Source organism: Ochlerotatus camptorhynchus, unplaced genomic scaffold (assembly GCF_037179485.1).
Source record: "Ochlerotatus camptorhynchus isolate MF236.1 unplaced genomic scaffold, CSIRO-AGI_Acam_v1.1 ptg000338l, whole genome shotgun sequence".
Taxonomy (NCBI): Eukaryota; Metazoa; Arthropoda; class Insecta; order Diptera; family Culicidae; genus Ochlerotatus; species Ochlerotatus camptorhynchus.
This window is the reverse complement of record NW_027040826.1, coordinates 223,337-250,590: the sequence shown is the minus strand read 5'-3', so window position 1 is coordinate 250,590 and position 27,254 is coordinate 223,337. Positions and strand designations below refer to the sequence as shown.

The window sequence follows — 27,254 nt, the reverse complement described above, 5'->3', positions numbered from 1 at the left end:
TCTGTTCCGCAATCTAGTGACAATCACCGACGGACATCGATTGTTATCCATTGACGGCAATCGAATGTGCAGGAAGGCAGCTTCCACACCTGCGTAAGATATCGCACCCATCCACAACACACATGGGCCGGAACCAACGGCTTTACTTCCCTTCCGAAGGAAGACTTGACCAGAGATTTTTATGCCTCAGAAAAATCCCACCGACCTCGGCCACCCATTGGGGTGAGAAAGCAGTCACGCTTACCACAACACCAGCGGCGCCGGCAGTCGATGGTGTGTTATAATGCAATTCTTCTTTACCCAACTATTGTGTTGCTCCTCTCGTCATGAACAACGTGGTCATCGCAAAGAGATGACTAAATATGTCATCATTATATCGATTCGGTTGGAAAATGGCATAAAAAAAAGTTAGAGATCAAACAACTTACTGATTACTCAATTCATAGTTCAAGCAAGTTGAACGTCGAATTCAACGGTACGAAACGAAATCACGAGTGGTTCGTTTGCACCGCATTACGTACCAATTATTGAAACGCTTGGCATGATAATGAGAAATCCCAAAGCTCATTAGATGGCTTATAGCGAAAAATCACAAAAGGATGGATACAAGGACGGGATCCAATTCATGGAACACGCGTTCCTTCAGCGGTTTCCTTATGCATTATGTTTGTCGTTACATATAGATGACATTGAGGTTGTCAATCCACTGGGATCACAGAAAGGAAAAACGAAAATGACAGTCATTAGCTTCAAGATTCAAAATATGCATTCAGCCGTCAAGTCTTAGTAACGTGTCAAAAAGTATGAATTCCTTTAATTCAAGATATGAAGGTGATTGAGTCGGACGCAGGTGTAACTCTTTACTATAGACCGCAAAGAACTTCAGCTCTATGCAGTTCTTGTGAATGTGGTCGGTGATACTGTGGCTGTGCACGAGCTCTTTGAAATGCTTGGGCCACAAGTCAAATCTTTCTGTCGCCAATGCTATATTAGGTGTGATGAGCTAGAAAAAAGGAGTGTTAGGTGAAGAATTTTTGATAGGAACCAGCAGCAGTATTGCAACAGACTTAAAGAAAATTGAGGAAAAAGGGTTCACATCTTATGACTTTGGCATAGTAAAGCAATGAGCTTGAATATTTCAATGCAGCGGAAAATTGGACGTTCGATCCTATATGCACGATTTACTGGATGGTATAGGAGGGTTGATCGTTAAGTTATTACTGCATGATGCTGTGAATATTTCAAGGATTATAAACACAGCGAACACACGTTTCAAATAATTTGAATATGGCGATGTAGAGGCATCCTATTTTACTATCAAATCTATAAAAACGAAAGTCATTAGTCAGTCAGCTTCGCAAAGCTAGTTGTTGATTCGATATTTTTTTTTCAAGATATTCATGCTCCAACAATTAAAGCCATCCTCAAAATTACCTACGTATTATTTTCAACAAAAGTGACGAATGAAATGGTGGAGGAATTACGCGAGTCTGTATATGAAATGCATACTCTATTCAAACAGTGCTTCTCCGATGTTAATCTAATAAATAAACTCCATCATATTTCACATTATGCGGAAATCGTTGAAAAAAATAAATCGATTAGTAACGGAAATTGTATGGCATTTGAAGCAAAATTGAAAACTGTAAAACGACAAGCGAAAAATTGCCGGCCCATGTGTGTTGTTGTTGAATGGGTGCGATATCCTACGCAGGTGTGGAAGCTGCCTTCCTGCACATTCGATTCCCATCAATGGATGGCATCGATGTCCGTCGGTGATTGGCACTAGATTGCGGAACAGAGACCGACGTTAAATAAAAGAAATGAAAAGCGAAAAATTGCAATAACTTTAAGAATTTAACGCTCAGCTAAGAAAAGCGCCTGAATCTCAAACAAATCCAATATTTTTTTTAAGCATGACTATGTAGTTGATAAGTATATCATTGTTTTTAAAAGTACATGTGATAAAGAAAAACTTGATTTTAAATCTCTTCTTTTTGATATGCAAAATTAAATATTATTAGTCAATTATCTCAGGATTAATAACACAAGCTTTAGACCAGGATTGTCGAATAGTATGGTGTTTTGGTGGGTAAACATAGGTGAGGATTTCATATCTATTAGGTCCTATCTAAATTGATCTCAATTTTTTACCAAACTGCATAACGCATAATGCAATTAGTGTTGAAGAGCTTGGCGTATGATAACTTTTCGTATGGAAGCCGAATCAATTTGCGTTTTTTGACGATGTTCATATAATACTATTTAATATGCTTAATCCTATTCCAGAACGTACGTGACACTCTCGAAAAACAAAAGGCTTTTCAAGGTATTCTATACAACAACATCATTCCTCAACGAAAGGACACATGCAAGCTTGTTTACAATTTGTGTGAAGCCAGATTTCATGAAGATATGTTTGTCAACACGAGGTAAAAATAATATTGAGTTTGGTAAATAAATATACGATTTTCCTCAAGACTCATAGCTCACCATCACAGGAAAAATGTCTTTCATAATATTTATTATATTCCAGGAAACCAACACTCCTTGAGAAGCAACGGCTTGCTCAAGATATAATCAATTCAAACAAACTCGTCCTTTTGCACTGACACCACCAGAGGTAGGTTCAACTATATTGAAACGCGAAGAAAATTATGAAACCAAAGTGTTCGAAATCATAAGAGCTTAACTGTATTGTTCGATCACTCTTTGGATTTACGTGGTTGAAAATTTAAGTGTTGAATCATTGCACTGCTGATAATCGCATATCAGTGCCATTTTTATATTAGTAGGAAAATAAGGGACAGTAATGCGATTATAGAACGAGCATTGGTCAACAACCGCAACATTAAACACTAGCCAATTGAATCAGGCTTATACATTAACAGAAGAATAAATAAAAAATGATAAATCGATCACTGCATGAAGGCGCTAATGATCCTGGAGGCTTGTAATAAAAATCTAGCTTACCTTATTAAGCATTGGTATTTATTTTGTGTTATTATTTTAACACCGCACTCCGCTTTCTTTTGGAGAAACGGTGCAAAAGGACTCGATAAGCCACACACAGGATGGATCGAAACCAGGGTCGGAAATATGCGGAAGGACATTCCCAAGTAGCAAAGAAAATTTCAAAGCAAAGGCAAAATTGCTCCAAATACAATCGATTCCAGCTTGATCGAAAAAGCGAATGTTTGTTCGGCATTGGTTGCCAATACCGGTAACATCAAACAAATAAGTGATTTGATGAAAGAAACAGAAACATACCACCAGTTTCAAATTGTCACCGACACAAACGCTGGAAACACATTAGAAATCTTTCCACATTTTTGTTCATTCAGTAAAATGATGGTAAGGAAGTTATTTCATTTAATAATAATTGATCAGAGTTCTTAAAGTAGATTTGTTTTGTATTATTTTTAACTTTCCGATATTTTTCAGCTGCAACAAAAATATTAGCGTCTGGCTAAACTTAGTCATAATGCTGACATTCGCCAAACTTTGATAAAATGACTGTGCGTCAACCAAAGTTGAACATTTTTATGCAGATGTTTCCATTAATTGTGGCTTGTAACGTGGAGTATGTTACAATACATTGCTTTTCTAGTAAACATAGCATATCAAACTTTACTCAAAAAAGTAAGAGGTTGTATCCAAAACACGACCGTAGATTTGACGTTGGATTACGTGGCTGGTATCAATATGCGGTGGCTGTGTTAGGGAAACCATTTTCCCCATCATGGAAGCGCCTCGTTTTCTCATGACATAATTACGCATTTTCGTGCACAAAACGCACAGAATGTTTGGTTTGTTCATTAGATAATAAAAAAAAAACGATAACTAATTGGTGAAAAAAATTCCAATCACAAGATATTCGCAAACAACCACATAAATTCGAGATAGTTCTGCTTTTTCCAAGCGTCCTGGAGAAAACCTTACCTTAATTTGAAGTTTTTCTGGTTCATTGACAAGTGGCATTGACATGTGGTATTCGGTCATTGTGAGAATTTTTATGTATCACTTCAACATTGTTACGCATTTGATCACAAACGTTTGTTTGTTCGGTACATTATCAAAGAGCATTGGGGGTGATGGGGTTGACAGCAAAGCGAGCGAACGTTAAATGAAAATTATCTCTTAAACAACAATAATTTATGGTGAATATGAAAAGAACCGTAGTGCAGAGCTATTAGGGTGTTCCACAGGGATGAGGCTGGCGAGCTGTATGTTGCTTGGAACAAGGGTGACGCGTTTGGCATAGATGGCCCACAACGGCTCACGACGAGCAGCTGAATCTGATCAGTATCGGTGTGGCTTCTTCCATGAATCGCGGGCTCTTGAGGGCAGTTTGAGCCTTTCGTTGTGTACTGGAGAAAAAATGTACAACGGCACACGCCGAAAGCAGTGCTGCTGCTGCTGTTGATGACGACCGACCGGATATCACCACACACGGTGCTTGAATAAATTCAGCGAGACCGGATGAAATTCGATTTTGAAATCTGTGTTAGGGAAAGCGCTTTTCGCAGGCAATCGGCGATAATTTTAATTATCATATCAATAGTAGCACATTCGTGCAATTTCCAATAGTTACCTATTGGAAATTGATTAAGTTTTAATTTTAACAGATTCGTAGAAACATTTCATATATTGGCGTAATAGGAATTAATATCCTTCATCTCTGTATCAAAATCAGACCACTTTCATGCCGAGATCGACTTTGGTTTTTGAAATTTCACACCCAATGTTGCCTTAAAATACATGATATGTTAGATTTACACTTGTGCGAACTGACATCCGACATCTGACCTTGAAAAATGTCTAGGAAAATACATATGTGAAATTTAAACAGTGATCTATTGAAAATTTAAAAGTGTTCATTTTAACAGATTCATAGATTCGCTTTTTTAAATAATTTAGTATTTTAATAATAAATACTGAATTTCAGCATTTTAAATACGAGTAAAGAGCAGGTCAAGATTCTCAAACTGCTTACACCCGGGAATCAGACACACGGTGACCAGGCGTTCCAGTTCCTGATTCCACGACGACAACTCACGCTGGTGTTGTGCGTTGAACATACGTTGCTCGCGTTCTCGATCATATAACCAACAATCAATACGAAACTAACGATTTTAAATTGGCTAACCACTTTAGTAGCCTATTGGTCCCAAGCAAACGATTAACGTACCCTATTCTAGTCAAAATTCTATTACTACGCAATGTTTGTTTTGATTCGCTATGAAAGTTTGACAGATAAAATGAGGGGTTATTGGTTTTTCCTATATTTCGAGGGGTGAATCGATTAGCTTGGGACCGAAGAGAGTACCAGAGCTGAGTCAAAAAGTTGAGCACTTTTCTTCGGGACTTACTAGTCTTAGAGTTACCTCTATGATATAACTGCTCCTTCAACAAGTCCAAATCACGTCAAATTTGCTCATTGAGCCGAATCTGTTTCTGCTTACGACGTTAGCTCGTTTAATCTGCTCTACTATTTCTCACGGCGTTGCAGTTCCTGTTCGAGCTCACAGGAACGATGCAGCCAATCTTCAGAGCGGTACCACATACTGTCACCGTGCTCTTATATGCGGACGATATTTTGCTGGTGGTACGGAGAAATAAGGAACGACCGCTCTATCGCGATCTACAACCCGTGGTGAAAGCTGTCGATAAGTGGGCGAAGAGCGTTGGGTTCAAAATATCAGCTACGAAATCGAACATCTTCTACGGCAGTCCCAACGCCCGTCGAGAACCTAGCAGCAATATCAGCATCGATCGTGTTGTTGTACCGAAGACGAATCATTTGAAAGTCATCGGTGTCACCCTCGACCGGTCACTGACTTTCAAACAGCATTGTAAGACTGTGAAAACTACATGCGACTCAAGGCTGCGAATTCTTAAAATGATTGGGGCTAAACTTCCACGAGGGCAACGCGAATCCCTTCGCCAATCGAGTGTGACATGCTCCCAAGCCACGCATTGTTTGGGTCGTGAAACGACAGATGAAAGCGGGAGATCCCTCAGTTACAGTGCGTCCCATCATTCAGGAGTTGCTGGCAAACCGGTTGCACCGTGCTACGGCTATCTATACCGACGGTTCTAGGTGTGAAGACAGAGTAGGAGCAGGAGTATTCAGCGGCAGCGTGCAGAGAGCAATAGGCCTTCCGTCACAATGTAGCGTTTTTTCGGCGGAGGCCTATGCGATCAAATCGGCTGTCAACGAGGCGAGCGCAATAATTGACGCGATCATTCTTTCCGATTCGGCTAGCTGTCTTTCAGCAATCGAGAGTGGCAAATCGCAGCATCCCTGGATCCAAGAAATTGAATGTCTGCTTCGAAACCGTCCGATTCACTTGTGTTGGGTTCCCGGTCACGCCGGCATCCGTGGCAACGAAGAAGCGGACCGACTCGCCGGAGAAGCACGAAATAATCCGCCAATCAATATCGGTATTCCAGGAAAAGATGCCATTAAGGCAATGAACCAAGCCGTCCATCAACAGTGGGAGGCACGATGGGCGCAACTTACAGAAGTCAAGCTGAAGGAGATAAAACGTGACACGAAAAAGTGGATCAATCAGAAACGTTCTGCCGACCAGCGAGTACTCACTCGTTTGCGCATCAGCCATACCAGGCTGACACACGAATTTCTATTAAAGAAATCATCACCACCGACATGCGAATGCTGTGGAACGGTTATGGATGTCCGGCACGTAATTCTACACTGCAGGAAATTTGAAGCAGTCAGGACGAAACATGAGATCGATCCAACTAGTCTTTATACGGCACTATGCAACGATGATGACAGTGAAAAACTGAAGTTCCTGCATGAAGCTAATATCTATCAAACATTGTGAAAACGAGGAAAAGAGAGAAGCGGATTCAGAGGACGTTAAGGACAGCAGAAGAAGACATGAATGGAGAACAATATGAAGAAAGCGGGGCAGAAGATCAAGTGAAGAACGAAGGAAAATCAAGAAGACGAAGGAGAAGAGTTGCCGCTACCTAAGGTATAACTGATGTAAGAACTCAGCACTCACCAACTACCTACTCGGAGATCAAACATACAGCACCCGGTCGACTCAGGCGACAAAAGCAAACTCCGGAACACCCAGGGTCGGCTAGCTACCGGGTAATCAGAGGGTTTCGCGATACAAAAACGAAGAACTTTCACTTTTCTTTAGATGCTTTTATTTGCCACTTTCTGTGTTGTGTGCGTATTGTTCTGTGTTCATAATTTCGTGTAATTTGTGTCGTGTAGCCTAATCGCGTTATTTACTGTACCGGTACATACCGCTGCTGCCGTTGATGGTGAATCGGGATGGCCGACACAGTGACTCCTGTCCTACTGTGCGGCCGGAACTCTCGCCAGATTGGCGAAGCGAGCGGATGAAAGGCCAGCGGGCGTTGCTGGACGGTGGGATGGCAGGCGTCGTCCTTCGTTGGCACGATCGGCCGACCGTGGCAAGGCCACCTTGGTCAAGCCGAGAAGGGAAAACTCCTTTGCGATTATGGCCTACGTTTGGCCAGATAGTAGTGTTTCGGCTCGGAAACTGTTTCCAATATTTCCCGAGCCGGCCGTGTGCTGACGGATGACCCCTTTAAGGTCCAATATAAAAAAGAGGTCCTATCGGACGAATACGTAATTAATTTACGGTTTTTGGTGCAGGGTATTTAGTTACCTGAACGTTAGCTTGCCCTAGCGCACCTAGCTGCTGCTAGGGGGGGGGGGGGGTCCTGGTTCACGTTCTAAAATACCAACCACTGCACTTAGCTAATAAAATTGCGTCTTAGCACACGGACGCCTGATATTAAAAGAGGCCGATTTTGGGCAATGGCCGTTCTTTCTCCCAATTTTCCTTCATCCCGTCATCCCGTCATTCTTGTTTGTATAGTTGTTTGTAGCTCTATGGTGGACATAACGTAACGGCACAACATTTTCACAGCGGTACAGAACCCTATCACTTCTGTGGTATACTACTGTTTTTGCACAAGAAACGTGAAGGTTCTGAATATATAACATAAATGACAAAAACCTATGAATTTGTGACCAAACGGTTACAAAGGGCAAAAATGGAAGCTTATGAAGATGACAGAAGATGATGTGAAGAAAGCAGAAGAACATGGAGAAGAAGATGGTTATGCAGAGGATGAAGTAGAGCGCGAAGCAAAACGAAAAGGGGTGAAAGAAGAGAAAAAGGTGAATACAGGCACAAACACGGATGAAGACGATGGCGATAAAGAAGGTGAAACCGGGTATCAAAAGAAGATTGAAGCGGATGGAAATCCAACAAGCAGTGATGAATATGTAGTGACAACGGCGCCGGTGGTGTAGTGGTAAGCGTGATTACCTTGAGAGCCCCAACAGGCCTGGGTTCAATCCCAGTCGGCGCCGCCGGGATGTTCTGAGGCATAACAGCTCTGATCATGCCTTCCTTCGGATGGGAAGTAAAGCCGTTGGTCCCCGGTTCATGAGTTGATGGGTCGATAGGTAGGGTCCAGGTGTGGGAGCTGCCTTCCTGGCACGTCGGAAAACAAGATCGACGGAAAAAACAAACCAAAGAAAAAAAAAAAAGAATATGTAGTGGAACGAAGCAAGGAAAAAAAGATACAGCAGTGTCTGAAGCGATGAAATCTGGACCGGAACAGTAAAGAAGCTAAGTGTGAACTTAACAACTAACACTAAAACCACACAAAACACACTGTGCACTAACATGTTTTGACGTAGAACTACGTCTTTGTCGACTATACTGGGGTGCAAGTCAAAAAATATGTTTGGTGAAGGAGTGTTAGGTTTTGAACGCTTGTAACTTTGTCATTTATAGATGAAATTAAAATCCAAATACGCCAATCGAACCTGTTGAAATAAATATTTTTCCAATTTTCTGTAATTCAACTCTTGAAAATGTACAAATGATAATTCATGAAATAAGCCTTTTTCCCAAACCCAGTCATCATATACGAATACGAATAAACAACTACTGAAAAGACATCATCTCTTCAAATTGCCGTACAATCAGTGTTTGGTCCCAATTAGCTCTAATACCTATGCATATCTTCTTCTTCTTCTTCTTCTTCTTCTTCTTCTTCTTCTTCTTCTTCTTCTTCTTCTTCTTCTTCTTCTTCTTCTTCTTCTTCTTCTTCTTCTTCTTCTTCTTCTTCTTCTTCTTCTTCTTCTTCTTCTTCTTCTTCTTCTTCTTCTTCTTCTTCTTCTTCTTCTTCTTCTTCTTCTTCTTCTTCTTCTTCTTCTTCTTCTTCTTCTTCTTCTTCTTCTTCTTCTTCTTCTTCTTCTTCTTCTTCTTCTTCTTCTTCTTCTTCTTCTTCTTCTTCTTCTTCTTCTTCTTCTTCTTCTTCTTCTTCTTCTTCTTCTTCTTCTTCTTCTTCTTCTTCTTCTTCTTCTTCTTCTTCTTCTTCTTCTTCTTCTTCTTCTTCTTCTTCTTCTTCTTCTTCTTCTTCTTCTTCTTCTTCTTCTTCTTCTTCTTCTTCTTCTTCTTCTTCTTCTTCTTCTTCTTCTTCTTCTTCTTCTTCTTCTTCTTCTTCTTCTTCTTCTTCTTCTTCTTCTTCTTCTTCTTCGAATTCGATCCATCATCTCTGGATCAAAATCAGAACACTATCATGCCGCGACCGACTTTGGTTGCCTTAAAAATACATGGTGTGTTAGATTTAAACAAATAGGAATTGACATCCGATTGATCACCTTGATGAAATGTCCAGAAAATACTATGTATGTATGTATGTAAGGTAGCCACCATCCCTTCAAGACTTATCTTGTATGCAGCTCCACTTAATAGCAAGATCAATTTGAGCTACCGATCTGAATTCACAATATCGCTGTATGAAGGGCCAAAAACGGAAGGGCGGACCCGTAAGCAGAGACACTTACGCGAAATCCACGGGAATTTAAGAATCTCCTTCCAACGATACGCTCCAACAAATCGAATAACACAATTCGCAATACTTATTAAGCTTCCTACTGGATGGTTTGTTAAGAAGGGCGCGTCAATCGCCCTGAAACTGTTGGAGTAGAATTCGCACCACCACAATCGAATCGGTAGGATAAAGAAAATGATAGTGTTTATTCCCTCCTAGACTCCGGCTGTCAATCATACCATCGTCCAGTTTCAGTTTGAATGATACCCTGATGCTCCCTCCCAACCCAGTATTGATTAATATAATGAAAATATGCAATGGAGAAATGAAATATATAAGAACATTAAAATATTACATAATAAAATACATTTATATGGATAATATAGTTGCTACTGCAATGAAGAGGTATTTTACATATAATAAGATGCAGCTCTATACCTCCTCAGCTCACACTGGCAGGTGGATGCAATCATATATATGCATATTTTAATTGCATTGTTATCAAGCAACATTTAGATAAATCAACGCCTAGCGCGCTCCAGAAACAATACAGGTTGTAAAACAATATAACAAGTATGTAGTAATATTCAGGATCCACATATAAGGCGACTCATGAATATGTATGTTCATGTGCAGGATTCGCCTCAAGTTGGCGATGCAACCAAAAGTATGTATTGTTTATTTGTTGTTTTTTTTATTCTCTCGATAGCCGACATATTTATTTTGTATAGTGATCATGAATTTTAAGAGTCATGACGGAGAGCTTGGGATTGAACCCATGATTTTCTGCTCAGTAAGCTAAAACGATCGAGCATCTCATAATCCACAGCGCTTCGCTTCAAAGTGCGATGCATTAGACTATTCTTGAATTAATCTGAACGAATGCTGAAAAAATAAATTATTACAATACAAATCTAAAGATGTTTCTCCTTTGAAGAGCTGAAAAAAGTTGAAAAAAGCTGAAAAAAGGCTGAAAAACACATATCAAGATCAGTGTTTGGAAAAACTCGAAACCTCAAATCTCGTGCTCTTGGCTCGCAAAACTCAATCACCCCGATGAGTTTTCTGGTTCAAAAAATCATTACTTTTTATTTATTGCATCAGCGGATGGAAAACTAACACATAATTGTATAAACATGCAATCAATTGACGTTTGAGAGGAGCAATACAATAGTTGGGTGAAGAAGAGTTGCATTATAACACCCCATCCACTGAAAATGCTTTTGGCAATGCGGGGCTGCGGGTAGTTATGAAACGTCGCTAGAACAATTCCACAGCCGCAGACAGTATATGAGCAATAATATCAAACAAATGTATATATCTATATATTGCAGTTATGTTAATTCTGAAATTAAAAAAAAATAAAATCATTCAGCTGTCATTGAATATCAAAATTTTAGTTATTGGAATCCGATAGCTAGAAAACGGAATCCCTCCTACAGATGCCCTGGATGATTTAAAATACTTTACCATGAATTGAATATAAAAAGCTAATATCACATAATTTGAAAACTAATGCCATGATGCAATAAACCATAAGCGGATGAAATACAAATTAATATTATATAACACAATTTCATATAAAAAGAAGGAAAGAATAATGTATGCAGGTATGTTGAACTGAAAAATTGTATTCAAGAAATCAACATATTTACAGCCAAGCTAGACCAATAGAAAATAATGCTTTTTGTGTAATATTGTTCAGTATGTTGTATAATATTAATTAAATCATTTGGCATCGTGGGCTAACGGATTTCTAGTTTGACTGAAACAAAATGAGAAATATTGATGTTAAACAATCATGTATTCCATTTAATTACAATGTGAAGTACCAAAACAAAAACCTGGTCCACAACCTATAAATAATAAATAAATAATATCTGGTCAAAAGTGATTTAAATAATTATTACGGAAATGGAAAATCATTCATCTAGCTCTTATAAGCACCGTCGGTCATTCTGCTAACACCACGTCCACACCACGTCCACCACGTTGTACCATACAAACTCGAGCAAAAGAAAGGGACGACCAGTTTCACACCGCTCGTTCTCCTCTACTAGTCATGAGTCAAAAGCAACACGAGACAACTACATTTACATCGTCATGGGGAAAAAAACATACACAAACAGGAAAAATTTCTAGGCCGAGCAGCATCAAAAGGCGCCATCCATTCAGTACGTCACGCTTTAAGAAGAGTCGATGGGGGTTTTAGAAATCTGTTACAAACAGCCCATGTTATAGGAAAAGCGTAGTGAAAATGAGAAGGGAAAGTTTATTTATAATAAGCAAATTGTGACGTAATTAATGGATGCTGGGAACAATAAAGTTACATGGTATGTAAAGCGAACAAACAAGAGGTTGAACAAAAAATCGGGCAACCAGAAGGGAAACGTCGATACCTAATATTAAAAAAAACAGCAAATCAAAGAACATAGTTGTAATGGAACATTCTCACCAAGTTCTCCACCATGATAAACACAGCATGCCAATTATCGCCATCGTGATGCTTTTTTTTTCGCACATGAAGTTGAACGTTGCTGTCAGCATATGTCACAGCACGCCTGAGATTATAACATCGCCGTCTCGCCGGTCTCGCCAGCTAACTATCGCCTGCTCTTCCAGATTTGTACGACCACTTTGTCGTTTTCGTTGAGTTATGCTGAGCTATTAGGGTGTTCAACACAGATGAGGCTGGTGAGCTGTATGTTGTTTGGAACAAGGGTGACGCGCTTGGCATAGATGGTCCACAGCGACTCATGAAGAGCTATTGATTCATCAGTAGCGGTGTGACTTCTTCCTCGTTCTTCGGTGAATGGGCGCTCCTGTGGGCTGCAGCTAGCTTTGTGTACTGGAGAACATTGTTCAACGACACGCGCCGAAAGCACTGCGCACTGCTGCTGCTGCTGCTGCTGACGAACGACCGAACACCACCATTCACGGTGATTTAATAAACACCGTTCAGTAAGACCGGATGGAATTCGATTTTGAAATCTGTGTTGGGGAAAGCGCATTTTGTAGGCAATCGGTGATACTTTTGACCGCCATTGCAACAGTTGAACATTTGTGTAATTTTCAATTGTGACCTATTGAAAATTAATAAATTGTTCATTTTAGCAGATTCGTAATTTCCAAGCAATTGGCTTGTTTGGAATTAAAATCCATCCGCTATTGACAGAGTTATAAGTAGTCAAAACCTGACCACTTTTCGTAACGTGATCGATTTTGGTTTTTTGAAATTGCACCCCCAATATGTTGCCGAAAGACGTAATCCTACGTCAAAATGAATCTCACGAACAGTCGCAATTTGTTTTCCAAAATCCTTTTGACATATACTTCCACTATAAGAATGGAATCATGAACTGGACGAAACACAACAAGAACCTGTAGCCCTGGAGCGTTATCAGAGATAGATAGATTTTATTAAGAGATTATTGAATTTCTTACGCTAAACTCATCGCGAGATAAAGCTGTTTTCATGCGTCGAGATTCTAACTGGACCATGATTTACAGCTGTTCATATATTATAGGAAAGCTGAACTTAAGGTTCAATTTACTTTGATGCATTTTTTTAAAATTCAAAAGCAGTTTTTTTCGATGCATTATTTTAGATTGCAGAAAGCTCGCGTCATTTTGTGTCAAATATCAAAAGGAATCGAATAGTGCGAGCTTTTTGAAATCTGAAATAATGCGTCGGAAAAAAACAGCTTTTGAAATTTTCCAAAAAGCATCACAGTAAATTGAACCTTAAGATAAAAAGATTTTGCAAAAACACTACTAAACTGGTTGACTACTAAATTAGCAAGATTTTTGACACGATTTGAGCTATTGTATTAAAACGCATTATTTCTCAATAGCTACATTTTACTTCAAAAATTTATTTTTATTTTGCTCATTTTCAATCAACATAATGATTTTTTCTTTTCGTAAAAATTTACTACAACTCGTTCATGACGAAACAATTTATCACATGATCAATAAAGTGCGAAACTTTACCAATCTAACAATTCAAGATTTCATAAATCTATCCATCTAGACTGCTTTAAAACATTGTCAATTCATTTATACGGGCAAGGTACTGTTACACTGTATAAGCCTAATCAATTTAATAAATTAGATAATTATTGAAGATCCTCTATCGATATCGAGCTTTAATATACTTTGGATTATGTTTCTATTTAAAAACTTAAATTAATTCTGGACAATAGTACCTAGAAGTACACAGTGTGTTTTTAAAATTCTCAATATGAAAGGAAAAATCCTTTTTACCGGATGCAAAAGCATTGGCTGCTTTGTAAACGTACCAGACGGGCATTTTTGTTTATTTCTTATTATAAAATCTCCAGTTGTTCATTGTATTTAATCACAGTCTGCTAAAGGGATATTCTAGCACATTTACAACAGGATGGCAATTGAATCAGCTCTCTGTACGGTTTGCGCGCATCAAGGTTTATAGCCACAAGTGTCCGGTAGTGATATAGTTGCTTACATACGGTATTTCCATCGCAAAACTTACACGGTTTGCCCTCGTTTCTGGAATGATGGAATAAGTGTTTTATTTTTCAAAATGTCTTTCCATAATTAATATTCATCTCACACGAGTATATTCTACATAATAACTACCATAACTTACCGGCATTTTTCGATTCTTACGCCCTGCTTGTAGTTTTTTGTATTGACGATCCGAACGCTTGAGTTTTGCCACGTGAAACCTTCTGCAGGATGGATCAGGGTTTCTTCACTGTCACAGAAATATTGATCGTTGGAAATATCAAAACGTGAATTCAGTTTATCTCCATTCACCATGTCATTTCCAAAGGCTCCTTCAAAGCTATTTATATGTTGATTCATAATTTCATCGATAAGTTCTGTTGGGTATGTTTCCAGGGGATCTGAAAGAAAAAGTTATTATTCAGTATAGTGAAATCATCTCAATGCCAGATAAAAAATATGTGCATACCGCTAGAACCTTCTCTATCTATTACAGTAGTCGGATTGATTCCAACATCACCAATAGAATTGGAGGTGGAAGTAGTGGAGCTTGTTATGTCTGTACTAGGAAACACGTATGTAAGTGTACCATTACGGTGCTTAACTGTGTACGATTGGTAAGGGTTGAAATCCTTACCAATGATCCGTAGTGGGCGTCTTGTACGTTTAATTTGTCTGACCTGTAATAGTTTTTACCATACATTACTGTACATTCAATCAACTTTTCAAAACTTCTGGCATACAGCCATATCCGGAGCATCATCTTCATCTTCGGAAGTAGGCTTAGGGTTGGAGTATCCTTTACGGCCGTAAACTATTTTGATTACATCTTGAGCATCTTCGTCCACTATTGACCCCTGAGTAGTGGATGCAATCGTATTAACTGCATCAAATCTGGGTTGAATTCCCAATGCCGAATTAGGTGGCTAGAAAGGGAAAGAACTAATCATTACGCATAACAAACAGCTTTTCACCACCGTTGAAATGATTAAGTTTTGATTTTTCAAAAAAAAAGTTATCATAAATCATAACATTCTAAAAAAAAATGCACGTGTAGGTCATCGGCGACATGAACGCTCAGGTAGGACGCTCCGGTAGGACGGGAGGCAATGTATAGACCGGCAATCGAACGACAACGGCCAACTTTGCGTGAACTTTGCAGCCTCTCGAGATCACCTGACCAACTCACAGAAAACCAAATAGATCACGTTCTAATCGACGGGAAATTCTTCTCCGACATTATCAACGTCCGCACGTACCGCAGTGCGAACATAGATTCGGACCTCTACCTAGTTGCAGTATGCATGCGCTCAAAACTCTCGACGGTTCATAACACCCGTCGAAGTCGAACGCCGCGACCCAACATTGAGCAACTACGGGACGCCGGAGTTGCCCAGGACTACGCGCAGCAGCTGGAAGTTGCACTACCCGTGGAAGAGCAGCTTGGCGCAGCTTCTCTTAAATATGATTGGAGGGAAATCCGTTTCGCCATAGGTAGTACTGCTGCAGCGGCACTAGGTACTGCAATCCCGGACCGAAGAAATGACTGGTTTGACGGCGAATGCAAACTGTAAGTAGAGGAGAAGAATGCAGCACGGGCGAGAATGCTGCTACACCGCACGAGATTGAATGTGGAGCGATACAGACAAGCGCGGAACAGACAAAACTCGGTTTTCCGAAGGAAGAAGCGCCAGCAGGAAGACCGAGATCGCGAGGCGATGGAAAATCTGTACCAGGTAAACGACGCACGGAAGTTCTACGAGAAGCTAAATAGTTCGCGCAAAGGCTACATGCCGCAAGCCGATATGTGCAAGGACTTGGACGGTAACCTTCTCACGAACGAGTGTGTGGTGATTGAGAGGTGGAAGCAGTACTATGACGAGCACCTCAGCGGTGAAGCAGCAGAAAACGAAGGTGGCACGGCAAAAGACCTTGGAGCGCGCGCAGAAGACGACAGGCTACCGGCCCCTGATCTTCAAGAAGTTGAGGAGGAGATCGGTCGGCTGAAGAACAACAAAGCAACTGGTGTAGATCAACTAACAAGTGAGCTATTGAAATACGGTGGTGAAGCACTGGCTAGAGCGCTGCACTGGGTAATTGCCAGGATTTAGGAGGAGGAGATATTACCGGAGGAGTGGATGGAAGGTGTCGTATGTCCAATCTACAAAAAGGGCGACAAGTTGGATTGCTGCAACTACAGCGCGATCACACTGCTGAGCGCCGCCTACAAGGAACTCTCCCAAATTCTATGCCTCCGCCTGTCACCATTTGCAAGAGAGTTCGTGGGGCAATACCAGGCGGGATTCATGGGTGCCCGCGCTACCACGGACCAAATTTTCGCGATTCGGCAGGTTCTGCAGAAATGCCGCGAATACAACGTGCCCACACATCATTTGTTCTTCGATTTCAAATCCGCATACGACACAATCGATCGAGATCAGCTATGGCAGATTATGCACGGATACGGACTTCCGGATAAACTGACGCGATTGGTCAAGGCGACGATGGATCGAGTGATGTGCGTTGTTCGAGTATCGGGGACACTCTCGAGTCCCTTTGAATCTCGAAGGGGGTTACGGCAAGGTGATGGACTTTCGTGTCTTCTATACAACATTGCGTTAGAAGGTGGGATCAGAAGAGCTGGGATAGACACGAGTAGCACGATCTTCAAGAAGTCCATCCAGCTTCTTGGCTTCGCCGATGACATTGACATCATGGCACGGAACTTTGAGACGATGGCGGAAACGTACATCAGACTGAAGGCTGAAGCTAGGCGGATTGGACTTGCCATCAACGCATCAAAGACAAAATACATGAAAGGAAGAGGAAGACAATGTTAGCCTCCCACCCAGAGTTCAGATTGACGGTGACGAAATCGAGGTGGTCGATGAGTTCGTGTATTTGGGCTCACTGGTGACCGCCGAAAATGATACCAGCAGAGAAATTCAAAGACGCATTATGGCAGGGAATCGTGCCTACTTTGGATTCCGGAGGACGCTCCGGTCGAATAAAATTCGCCGCCGCACGTAGTTGCCTGTATACAGGACGCTGATTAGACCAGTGGTCCTCTACGGCCACGAGACCCGGACTATGCTCGTGGAGGACCAACGCGCCCTTGGTGTTTTCGAACGGAAGGTGTTGCGTACCATCTACGGTGGAGTGCAGATGGATGACGGAACGTGGAGGAGGTGAATGAACCACGAATTGCACCAGCTGCTGGGAGAACCATCCATCGTCCACATTGCAAAAATTGGGCGACTACGGGGGGCTGGGCACGTCGTAAGAATGCCGCACGACGACCCAGTGAAAATGGTTCTAGAAAGCGACCCAACAGGAACAAGAAGAAGAGGCGAGCAGCGGGCAAGGTAGATCGACCAAGTAGAAGGCGACTTGCGGACTCTTCGCAGACTACGAAGCTGGCGAAGTGTGGTCATGGATCCAGTAGAGTGGAGACGAATTCTTCGGACAGCAGAGGACAATAAGGCCTTAGTCTGATTGGTAAGGTAGGTAAGTATGGTGGTCACCTTTCATTCGAAGATCTTGCCTTGTATCGAAGACATCATATTAAGAAGACTGGCAACTTTGCCAGAATCCAATCGACAGATACAGTAGAGCTGCACTTGAGCGAAGGTGGAAGAAACGCGTAGAAAAAATGAGCATATACACAAACCTTTCTTCTGAGGATGTAACCTTTGCTATCAAATTCGTTCGAAGCATTAACCTTTGAGCGGTAGATGACGCGATTGTACCTGTCTCATAGCGGTCGTACGAGAAAATGGAAGAGTTGCCAGTCTTCTTGATATGTTGTTTTCGCTTGTATGCAGCTCCACTTAATAGCAAGATCAAATTCAGCTACCGGTCTGAATTCACAGTACCGTGAATACCCGGTAATCCGATCGGGTTTTTAACCTTATTAGAGAAGCTTAACCTGACCGTTTTTAATCTGAACAGTTTTAGTTTGACCCCGCTAAGCTGCACGCAGAGCAGCAAAATTGCTCAAACGTCATTTTGCGCATGGATTGTCTGGCGTATATAATTTGGATCTATCAAAAAGCGGAACTTATTCAATGTAGTGCAATAATTGACAAGGCACTATCTTTTTTTTATAAACAAAACTGTGAAAGTTCTTTCCTAGCCAACCTAACGCCAATTAACATTATAGGGGATACTTTTCCTATCCTGTTTGAGAGACTTGAGTCACGAGAAAAGGGTTTCCGAAGTTTTGTTCGCAAAAGCTGATGTGCTCTTTTCTGTTGTCGGTCGTGATATGCTCGATTGGTTCCGCTATTTGACAGGTCAATTGGCTCCCAACACGGTAAGAAAAAAAATACTCAAAATTAAGTTAAAAAAAAAACTCAACGTTGGGTTCTATCATTTGAGGTCCGTCGTTGAGTGAATCAGAAAAGCGGCGTTGGTTAAAATTTACTCAACTATTGAGTAATAATAAATTAACTCAAATATAAGTTTATTTTCATTGAGGTTGCTCTTATGCGCCTTTAACCATATCATTTTCACAAGCGTTGATAGATGAGTGGTCAACACACGGGCCCCGTAATCTCAACGTTCATGGTTCGGTTCCAGTCTGCTCCGTTTTATTATTTTTTGTGTCAACTTGGTCAACGTGGATTCATAATCAGGATTACTCAAAATTGAGTTTTCTTCTTTAACTTAATTTTACCTAGCCCCACGGAAGCCACGTGATGAGTGAAAGGAACTCAATTTTGGGTACTTTTTCTTTCTGTGAAGATTCTATTCACCAGACTATAAATTTAGCGACTATAATGGAATGGAGTGAAGCGAAATGGAACGATGCGAAACGGAACGCAGAATCAAAACAAAACAGAAAATAAATCGATCAGAAACTCGGTTTTCTGATGGTCACTAGGGTTACTAGAAGTTCAAATTAAAATTAAAATCTCTGGAGTGGATGTGACCAATTTAGTCTGGGACACTCGATGCGTTCCAGGATCCTGTTTTAGAATTCTGATGTAATTTGAAGTATATGATGGATTTTTGTAATAGTCAGAAACTGGCCACTTCCTCGAGGAACCTGGAACATAGCCGGATGCGGCCAATGTGGTCTAAGATACTCGGTTTGTGCATTGATCTTGGTTTTGATTTCTGATGAAATTTTATGTGTCGCATTATGGGTAGTCAGGAACTCGCCACTTTCCCCGGGGTTCCTTAAACATGTTCAGATGTAGACATTGTGGCCCTGGGTTCTAGGTTTAAGCTATCATTGAACTTGGTTTTGAATCTTTATTTGGTTTGAGGTGCCGCATGATGGGGTTTGGTCAAATCAGAAATTTCCTAATTCCCCTTGGGTTCCCGGAACATGTCCGGATGTGACCAATGTGGTTCTGGGCACTCGGCATGACCACCAATGATATGGCATTAACACGTTATAAGTAGCTGCCAGTTTCATAACCCATACTTGCCGGAACATGTTCCATATCTTCAGAACCAGTTGACCGAATTCCAAAAATATTCAATAGCGTTCTTTGAGATCATAGCATTCGTTTGGTGGGTGCTGCATCCAGTTTAGATCTGTGGTCGCTAAGAAACATGACTAATGGCTCAGAACCCATGACCCATGACCCATTCCAAAACTATTCAATAGTGTTCTATGAGATCATGAAACCATTCTTTTGGCGGTTGTTACGTCTAATTCAGTTCAGTGGCTGGGAGCGGGACATTACGCTGAAGGACGTTTTGCCAAAGGACGTTCCGCCGAAGGACGTTTCGCCAAAGGACGTTTAGCCAAATGGGTCATTTCACCGAAGCTCATTTCGCCGAATGGGTTATTTTGCCGAAGGGGTCATTTTACCGAAGACAAGCCATTTTCTACGGTTTTGAACTGAGCTTTGACAGTTAATTTTGAAATCAGTTTCGAAAAAAGATTAAGAAGGTTCGATTTTGTTTAACCTGGCAAGCTATTCAAATGTAATGCTTCCTTCCTGAGCAGTTTTTCTGAGCTGTACTGATTTCAGAAATTTTCAAGTAATAGATATTTTTCATTTATAGGAATGCTTCCTTCTTTTGAACATAAGCAGTTCTTTCGAGTTGTACTGATTGCGTTATTTTCTAAATAATCAAAATTTATAGGACACTTTCTTCTTTTTAACATAAACAATTATTTTGAGTTGTTTAGATTTCAGAATTTTTTAAATTATAATTATTTTTGATTTACAGAAATGCTTTCTTCTTTTAAACATGATCAGTTCTTTTGAGTTGTACTGATTTCGGAAATTTTCAAACAATCAATGAATCAAACAATCAATTTAGAAATGATTCCTTCATGCTGATTTCGTTATTTTATGCAAATGTAAAATCCAATTCATATTCTAATTCTTATTCTTTTTCTAGCAATAGCATTAACAGACATTTATAGGGTTGTTTTAAATGAGTAGGGGAAATGTAGGTAATGTCGGCCTAAGTGTCCCTAATTTGGGCCCATACATAAATTCAGCAATGGACTAAATTGTCAATAGCAACCAAAAATATCCATTAGTAACGTCCCAAAAACGCGTTAATAGTTAATAGATAAAATTGATAAACAGATTTTTAGTGATGGGCCCAATCTTAGATGCATAGGCCAACATTAGAGACATTTCCCCTATATCTATTAATTAAATGCGTTCCAAATTCATTAATTATAGATTGAATCATGATTAAAATTCGGTGAAATGACTCATTCGGCGAAATGTCCTTCGGCAGAAACGTCTTTCGGCGAAACGTCCTTGGGCGATGTGACACAGCGTCCAGTGATTGTTGAGAAACACGACTTAGTTAGCAACATCTGTGTTTATCGGAACTTGTTGTGGCCATATCTACGGAACCTGATTACTGATTCCAATAATATTCTATCATACCTTTCATTTGCTGGTTATTGTGTCAAATTCAGTTCACTGGTTGTTTAGAAACATGACTTGGTTCCCAAAATCCGTATTTTCCGAAACATGTTCCGGCCATATCTCCGGAACTGGATGACCGATTCCGCAACTATTCAATAGCGTTCTATGAGACCATAAAACCTTTCATTTAAAGATTTTTGCAAGACTTTTACGATCATAATGACCGCATAATGGACACGATACGCTGCATCGGATTAGACGCTACAATAAAGAAGGGTGACATTTTTTTGAAATGGTGATTGGGCTAATGGTGTGGCTGCCCTCGTCCCTGTAAATCCTTGACATGCTTCCGAATACGTTCAAAACTCGTCACCATAGTTGGTGGATAGTAGGCTCGGACATAACATTCTTGACTTACGCCGATTTGGCTCTGAACACAGTCCCCACACGGGAAAAAATCCGATCTCCGAAATGAGAAAAATGACTCATGATTTCATGAACACAGTGTGTTTTCATGTTATGAAAATACACCATGAATAATATGCATGATATCATGAGCAACTTTTCCGTAACGCAGCAAACATTCCCAAAATCATGAATCATCCGAGTTGAAACCATGAGCTAAATTTCATGGGTTTAACTTTTAACCAAAACATGTAAAATTTATAAAATAAAGCATCAGACTGGATTCGAACCAACACAACCTTGAAATCATCAAACCCATACTTTGGCTACTAGACTATCAGTACTTGTATAAGATGGAAGACAAAAGGCGTATAAGAGATACCAATGTAGTGTGGTTTATGAACACGGTTTGCCAAGTACGTGTATCGCATGTAGCGGGCATGATTCCACTGCATTATGAAATCATGAATTTCCATTACGAAATCATGAATCATTGTTACGATTTCATGGGATGGCAAGTTTCTTCATTTCATGATTTTTTATTCATGAAAATGGAATCGGAAATCGGATTTGTTTCCGTTCATGAGAGACCTGGCCAACCATAGAATTTCATCCCTGCTTACATAGATAACCATGTAATCACAATGGGCCGTATGAGTTTAAGGAGTTTACTTTACTTTCCCGTGCTTTTCTTACGGGAAAAGTAAAGTAAACGCTTTTATTCATACGACCTAATAGGCAACTAAATACGTACAACGAGTGGAGATAGCGGCCCGGAGAGGGGACCCACAACATTGAGAACAACGGAGAAAATCAGAAAATCTTGACGACTTGGATTGAAGCCAGAACCTTTTGTGTGAGAGGCAGTCATGCTGACCACTACACCACCAGCGCCGCTACACTTCTACTCAGCTGCATCATTTGTATGAGTTGCATGTACTCAGCGCTGAGTTCCTGCAGTTTTTAGAAAAGTCTTCATACCTCTGAGTAAAAGTAACTCTCTCTGTCTTTCTAAGTTACTCTCAATGGCCGTGTATGTGACTGAGTGGGTTATGAGAAGAAAGTTAGAGTAGCCATTAGACTGATGCAAAATTTGAAATTTTCGCTCCACAGTGCTCAAACGGTTTCAAATCAGGTCCTGATTAGCCTCCCAAAATTTAAACTCATTTGGTAAGAAACTGACTTGGCACAAACTATTCGAAGTTTATATGGAAATTACTATGGGAAAACCAAACTTTTCGTTCATTGTCTACTACCCATTTTCCATATTGCTTTTTCGAAAAGTTCTATAACTATTCTTATGGGAATTTTTTTAAGCTACAACTTTGCGCAATATCGTTTTTCAGCCAAATGTCAAATTAAATAGTTATTAATTGTTTAAGAGATTGATAATCTTATGGCATGATCAAGCAGCTGTTCTGTTAGCAACACTGTATTCTGCAGTGTGACATAGTAGCCATGATATTTGTGCTCTATTATTCTCACCAGAAACACCAATGTTGCCTGCTGAACAGTTGAATGAGCATAATCATAAGACATCAGTGACTTGAATCATTAATAACTTTTGTTCCTTACATTTTATTGAAAAATGGTTTTCAACAAAGAATATTTTCTACAATCACTGCTATCATTTTTAAAAGCATAGTGATGTGGTGAATTGTTAGATACATATGAACAAAAACATAAGTTTTCCCATATTAATTCCGATATAAACTTGAAATGGTTTGTGCGAAGTCAGTTTCTTACTAAAGTAGTTCAAATTTTGGGAGGCTAAGCAGGACCCAATTCGGAACTGTTTAAGCACTGTGGAGCGAAAATTTCAAATTTTGCATCAGTCTAGTAGCCATGTATCTAGGCGGGAAATAGAAAGGTGACACAGTAGGAAGAAGTGTTAGTTTGTTTACTAAAATGAACTATGCCCATTATGTTATGGCAAGTTTTGCTATAAGAAATGCTCCTCGTGTTTATTAGTGAAATTCACATCAAAGGTTGATTAATTGCGTAGGAAATCAGTTTGGCACGGCATTTGTGACCAGCAAAAACCTTCCGGTCGTGTGAAACAGGTCAAAAACTGTCCAATTCCGCAGATAAAAAAATTGGTTTTGAATTTCTGTATGGCAAAATAGTGAACTTTTCGTGAACATTAATGGCAAGGAACTCTCCAACACTGGGAGACCGTGAGTTCCTGCCCACCTGTCATATTTCCATCTCGGCCATGAATGTAGAATATGCAGCTAGTTTATAATAATATATAAGTATTTACTTAAATTTATTTTTGCCGTTTTGTGCAATTCAATTCAATTTCAATATGTTCAACGTACTCGCGATGATTCTGTGGTTTCTTCATAGTATAACAAGCTAAGACTTCATTAACAAAATTGTTATGGTTATTTTGCTTAACGACGTGTTTGGGGTATCATCCAAACAACTTGTGGAATAGTTATATTGTTTGGGTTATCGTTTGTGTATGGTAATTTTTATTAGGGATTGCCCATCCTAAATCAAAACTGTTTGATTGTATTTAACCGATTGCTCAACACTATCTTTTGTCGTACTAACACTTCACATACGATACAGCCGAGATGGGAAATGACAGGTGGGCAGGAACTCACGGTCTCCCAGTGTTGGTGAGTTCTTTGCCATTAATGTTCACGAAAAGTTAACTATTTTGCCATACAGAAATTCAAAACAAAAATTTTTATCTGCGGAATTGGACAGTTTTTGACCTGTTTCACACGACCGGAAGGTGTATGCTGGTCACAAATGCCGTGCCAAACTGATTTCCTACGCAATTAATCAATATTTGATGTGAATTTCACTAATAAACACGAGGAGCATTTCTTATAGCAAACTTGCCATAACAAAATGGGCATGGTTCATTTTAGTAAACAAACTAACATTTCTTCCGATTGTGTCACCTCTCTTACTCGCCTAGCGATACAACCGAGTTTTAGCCCAATCTGTTTGCACAAGCAGATTGTAGTGTGTATTGGTTGCATCCAGGACCGGATTTACATTTATGGGGCGACCGGGCCAAACATATGTGGGGCCCTCGAGTGCACCAATGCTAACTTATGCAGTCATTTTTTTCCTAACCTGACTGAAAATACCAAGACCAACAATTGAAATGGCCTTAACTATATTTTGTAAACAAACCTTGTAAGGCCATTTTCTCGCGAATCAAAATCTACATTCGCAAACCTAAACCACAATTGGGTAGAGGAGAATTCCCATACCTGTTCATTATGTTGGTTTGCCTTTGCGGACTTCGGTTCGCGAGAAAATGGTTGTAAGGCAGTTTGTTTACATAATGGAGTTGAGGCCTTTTCAATTGTTCGGCTTGATACATTCAGTGAACCTCGGCGCTGTTCTCCAGTAATTTTTTCAAGCAGGATGAGTATAGTTACACAGTTTAAAAAAGTAGAGTTAATTTCTAAATATTTAATATGATGTACATAATTGGAGCGTCATATCTTCTTCTTCGCATTTCAAGCTTAATGCTTATAGCGTGCTCTCAAAACTTAGTATTCTAGATGCACTTCCACAGTTATCAATTGAGAGCTTTCGATGCCTGTACCATTTTTGCATTAGTATAATTGTGTGGCAAGTACAATCATACTCTATGCCCAGGGAAGTCGAGAAATTTTCCAACCCGAAAAATTCCTAGACCGGACCGGGAATCGAACCCAGCCACCTCCAGCATGGTCTTACTTTGTAGCTGCACCTTTACTGACTGAGCTAAGGGAGGCCCCCGGGAGCGTCATAGATCATATGTGTAAGCTTAGATTACAGATCGTTTAAGGTTATGAGTCATTTCATGGAATATTTCAAATATTGAATGAAAACGGCAAGTTTTTACGCATAGATGTTTACATCACTATTTTTTCTGCGTAGGTGTTTGAATGTGTAAGAGATTCAGCCATTTGTGTGTGTGTGTGTGTGTGCAGTGCCGTATGGCTTTGTTTACAATTTATTCTTTGACCGCACTGCCGCCTCCCCCCCCCCCCGCGTTCTTCTCAACCATATACTGTAAAGGTTGCAACACTCACCGTGATTTCAAGTATTTTTAAATTGTTTTCATGAGTAATCCGTTCACTCTAACATTACAATGATGAAAAATGTCAGACTGAAATCGTATGCTAAAAATACTTCTATTTAGCGTTCAGAATCATAATGGCCTTTCTGCAGTAATTGAATCTCGTCAATGATTTTCTGTTTTGTCTAGGATGGTTTAGCAAATCTTGTTTATTGTTCTTTTTGGTAGCCAACATTAAGATTACTTTGAAACTTTTTAAGAATGGGGGGGGGGGGGCAAGACCGTGGCGTTAATCCGGCCCTAGCTACATATGAGATAATAGAGTTCTCCATGTTCCTGAAAGTAATGGATCAGGAACAGGCAGAACCGTTCGACACCTTATTTATTACCTAAGCACTTACCTGAACCATTATTGTTACTATACCTCCCAGCAATAGCAGTATCAATACTCCGGAAGATATCCAAATGCTCCATAAGACAATTCGCATCATTTAAATCGATTTACTTTTTATTTATTTTTTTCTTACACAAAATGGTAGAATAAACTATTCACTAAAAATAATTTACTCTATTACAGTCGAATTTCACTCCTATCCACTCCTACGGCTATCTTTAAGTGGACTACGTTTTCATTGGGTTCCCGCTGAAGTCCACCTAAATCGAAGTCAAGCGTCAGAAATGACAGTGCTGATTTCTTTTCGAGGGGCTCATAGATGAACAATTTCGATAGTTGCTAAAGGATTGTGATGATAATAAACAATCCGTGTATCCCTCAACCAATGTTCAGCTTGACAGCTCAGCCCAACTAACGAAAGTCTTTCACTAAGTGGGGTATGGGCTTAGCTCAACGAGTGAAAGTTGACTGTACCTATACTATACAAAAAATTGTGGTGGTTTTTTTTACGAGAATTAAATTTGATTTATTAATATATAGGATAAATTAGATCAGTCTGATGTTTTACTGACAGTGAATTTTGTCGGCCCGATGTCATCAGAGACAGATTCGTTTTTACACTTCTTCCTGAAACGCATCCACAGAACTGTATTGGAGTTTTATCATAGTCAGGTAGCTTTTGAGAAAAAAATCACAGTATAACTCCGTTAACCGTTGCAGCCGTCAATAAAAACTAATCGCACTAGAATTGAGGTGATAAGCTCGAAAGATGAGAACAAACATTCTACAATTGATTATTTCAAAGAAAAACACCGACTTTAAATTAAACCATAATACGCGTCCGAACGAGTCAACAAAGAGCGATCGACTGATCGGTCCAGCTGATTAAGTGAGAAAGCTCCTACACGTTCAGCAATCAGCGAGTTAAACATATGGCACATTTGGAAATTTGATAAGCTGCATGAATAATACGGATCGACGTAGACGATCCTAAACATAATATTTTCATATTTTTTTTATTTGTTGCGCTCTCCATTTAGAGCTTTTTGATATTTCCGCAGTTGTTAATATGGATGAGAAACACTATTATACCCGATGATCGATGGAAAATGACATTATTTCTATAATGATGGTATTTTGGACTGGATCGTGAACCGATCCAGCCGCCTTCAGCATGATAGAGTTACTGTAAAAAAAAACTATCGGGCGA

The 27,254-nt window shown here is 39.9% G+C and overlaps 1 protein-coding gene across 5 annotated transcripts; it reads right to left on the bottom strand.

Moving 5' to 3' along the window:
• Window positions 1–13,666: 13,666 nt before the first annotated feature.
• LOC135708884 (uncharacterized) lies at window positions 13,667–26,918 on the bottom strand. Of its 5 annotated transcripts, none has more exons than XM_065231065.1 (6): window positions 26,617–26,701; window positions 26,052–26,523; window positions 15,099–15,281; window positions 14,825–15,035; window positions 14,498–14,756; window positions 13,667–14,397 (listed from the first exon to the last, which is right to left on the bottom strand). In XM_065231065.1, the coding sequence occupies exons 2-6, from the start codon at window positions 26,139–26,141 to the stop codon at window positions 14,238–14,240; spliced, it is 903 nt and encodes a 300-aa protein (XP_065087137.1). In that variant the 5' UTR covers window positions 26,142–26,523; window positions 26,617–26,701; the 3' UTR covers window positions 13,667–14,237. The 5 variants fall into 5 exon arrangements, with proteins under 5 accessions (XP_065087137.1, XP_065087139.1, XP_065087140.1 ...); XM_065231067.1 differs by having other exon boundaries at window positions 26,052–26,304; XM_065231068.1 differs by having other exon boundaries at window positions 26,052–26,202.
• Between the last annotated feature and the right edge of the window lie 336 nt (window positions 26,919–27,254).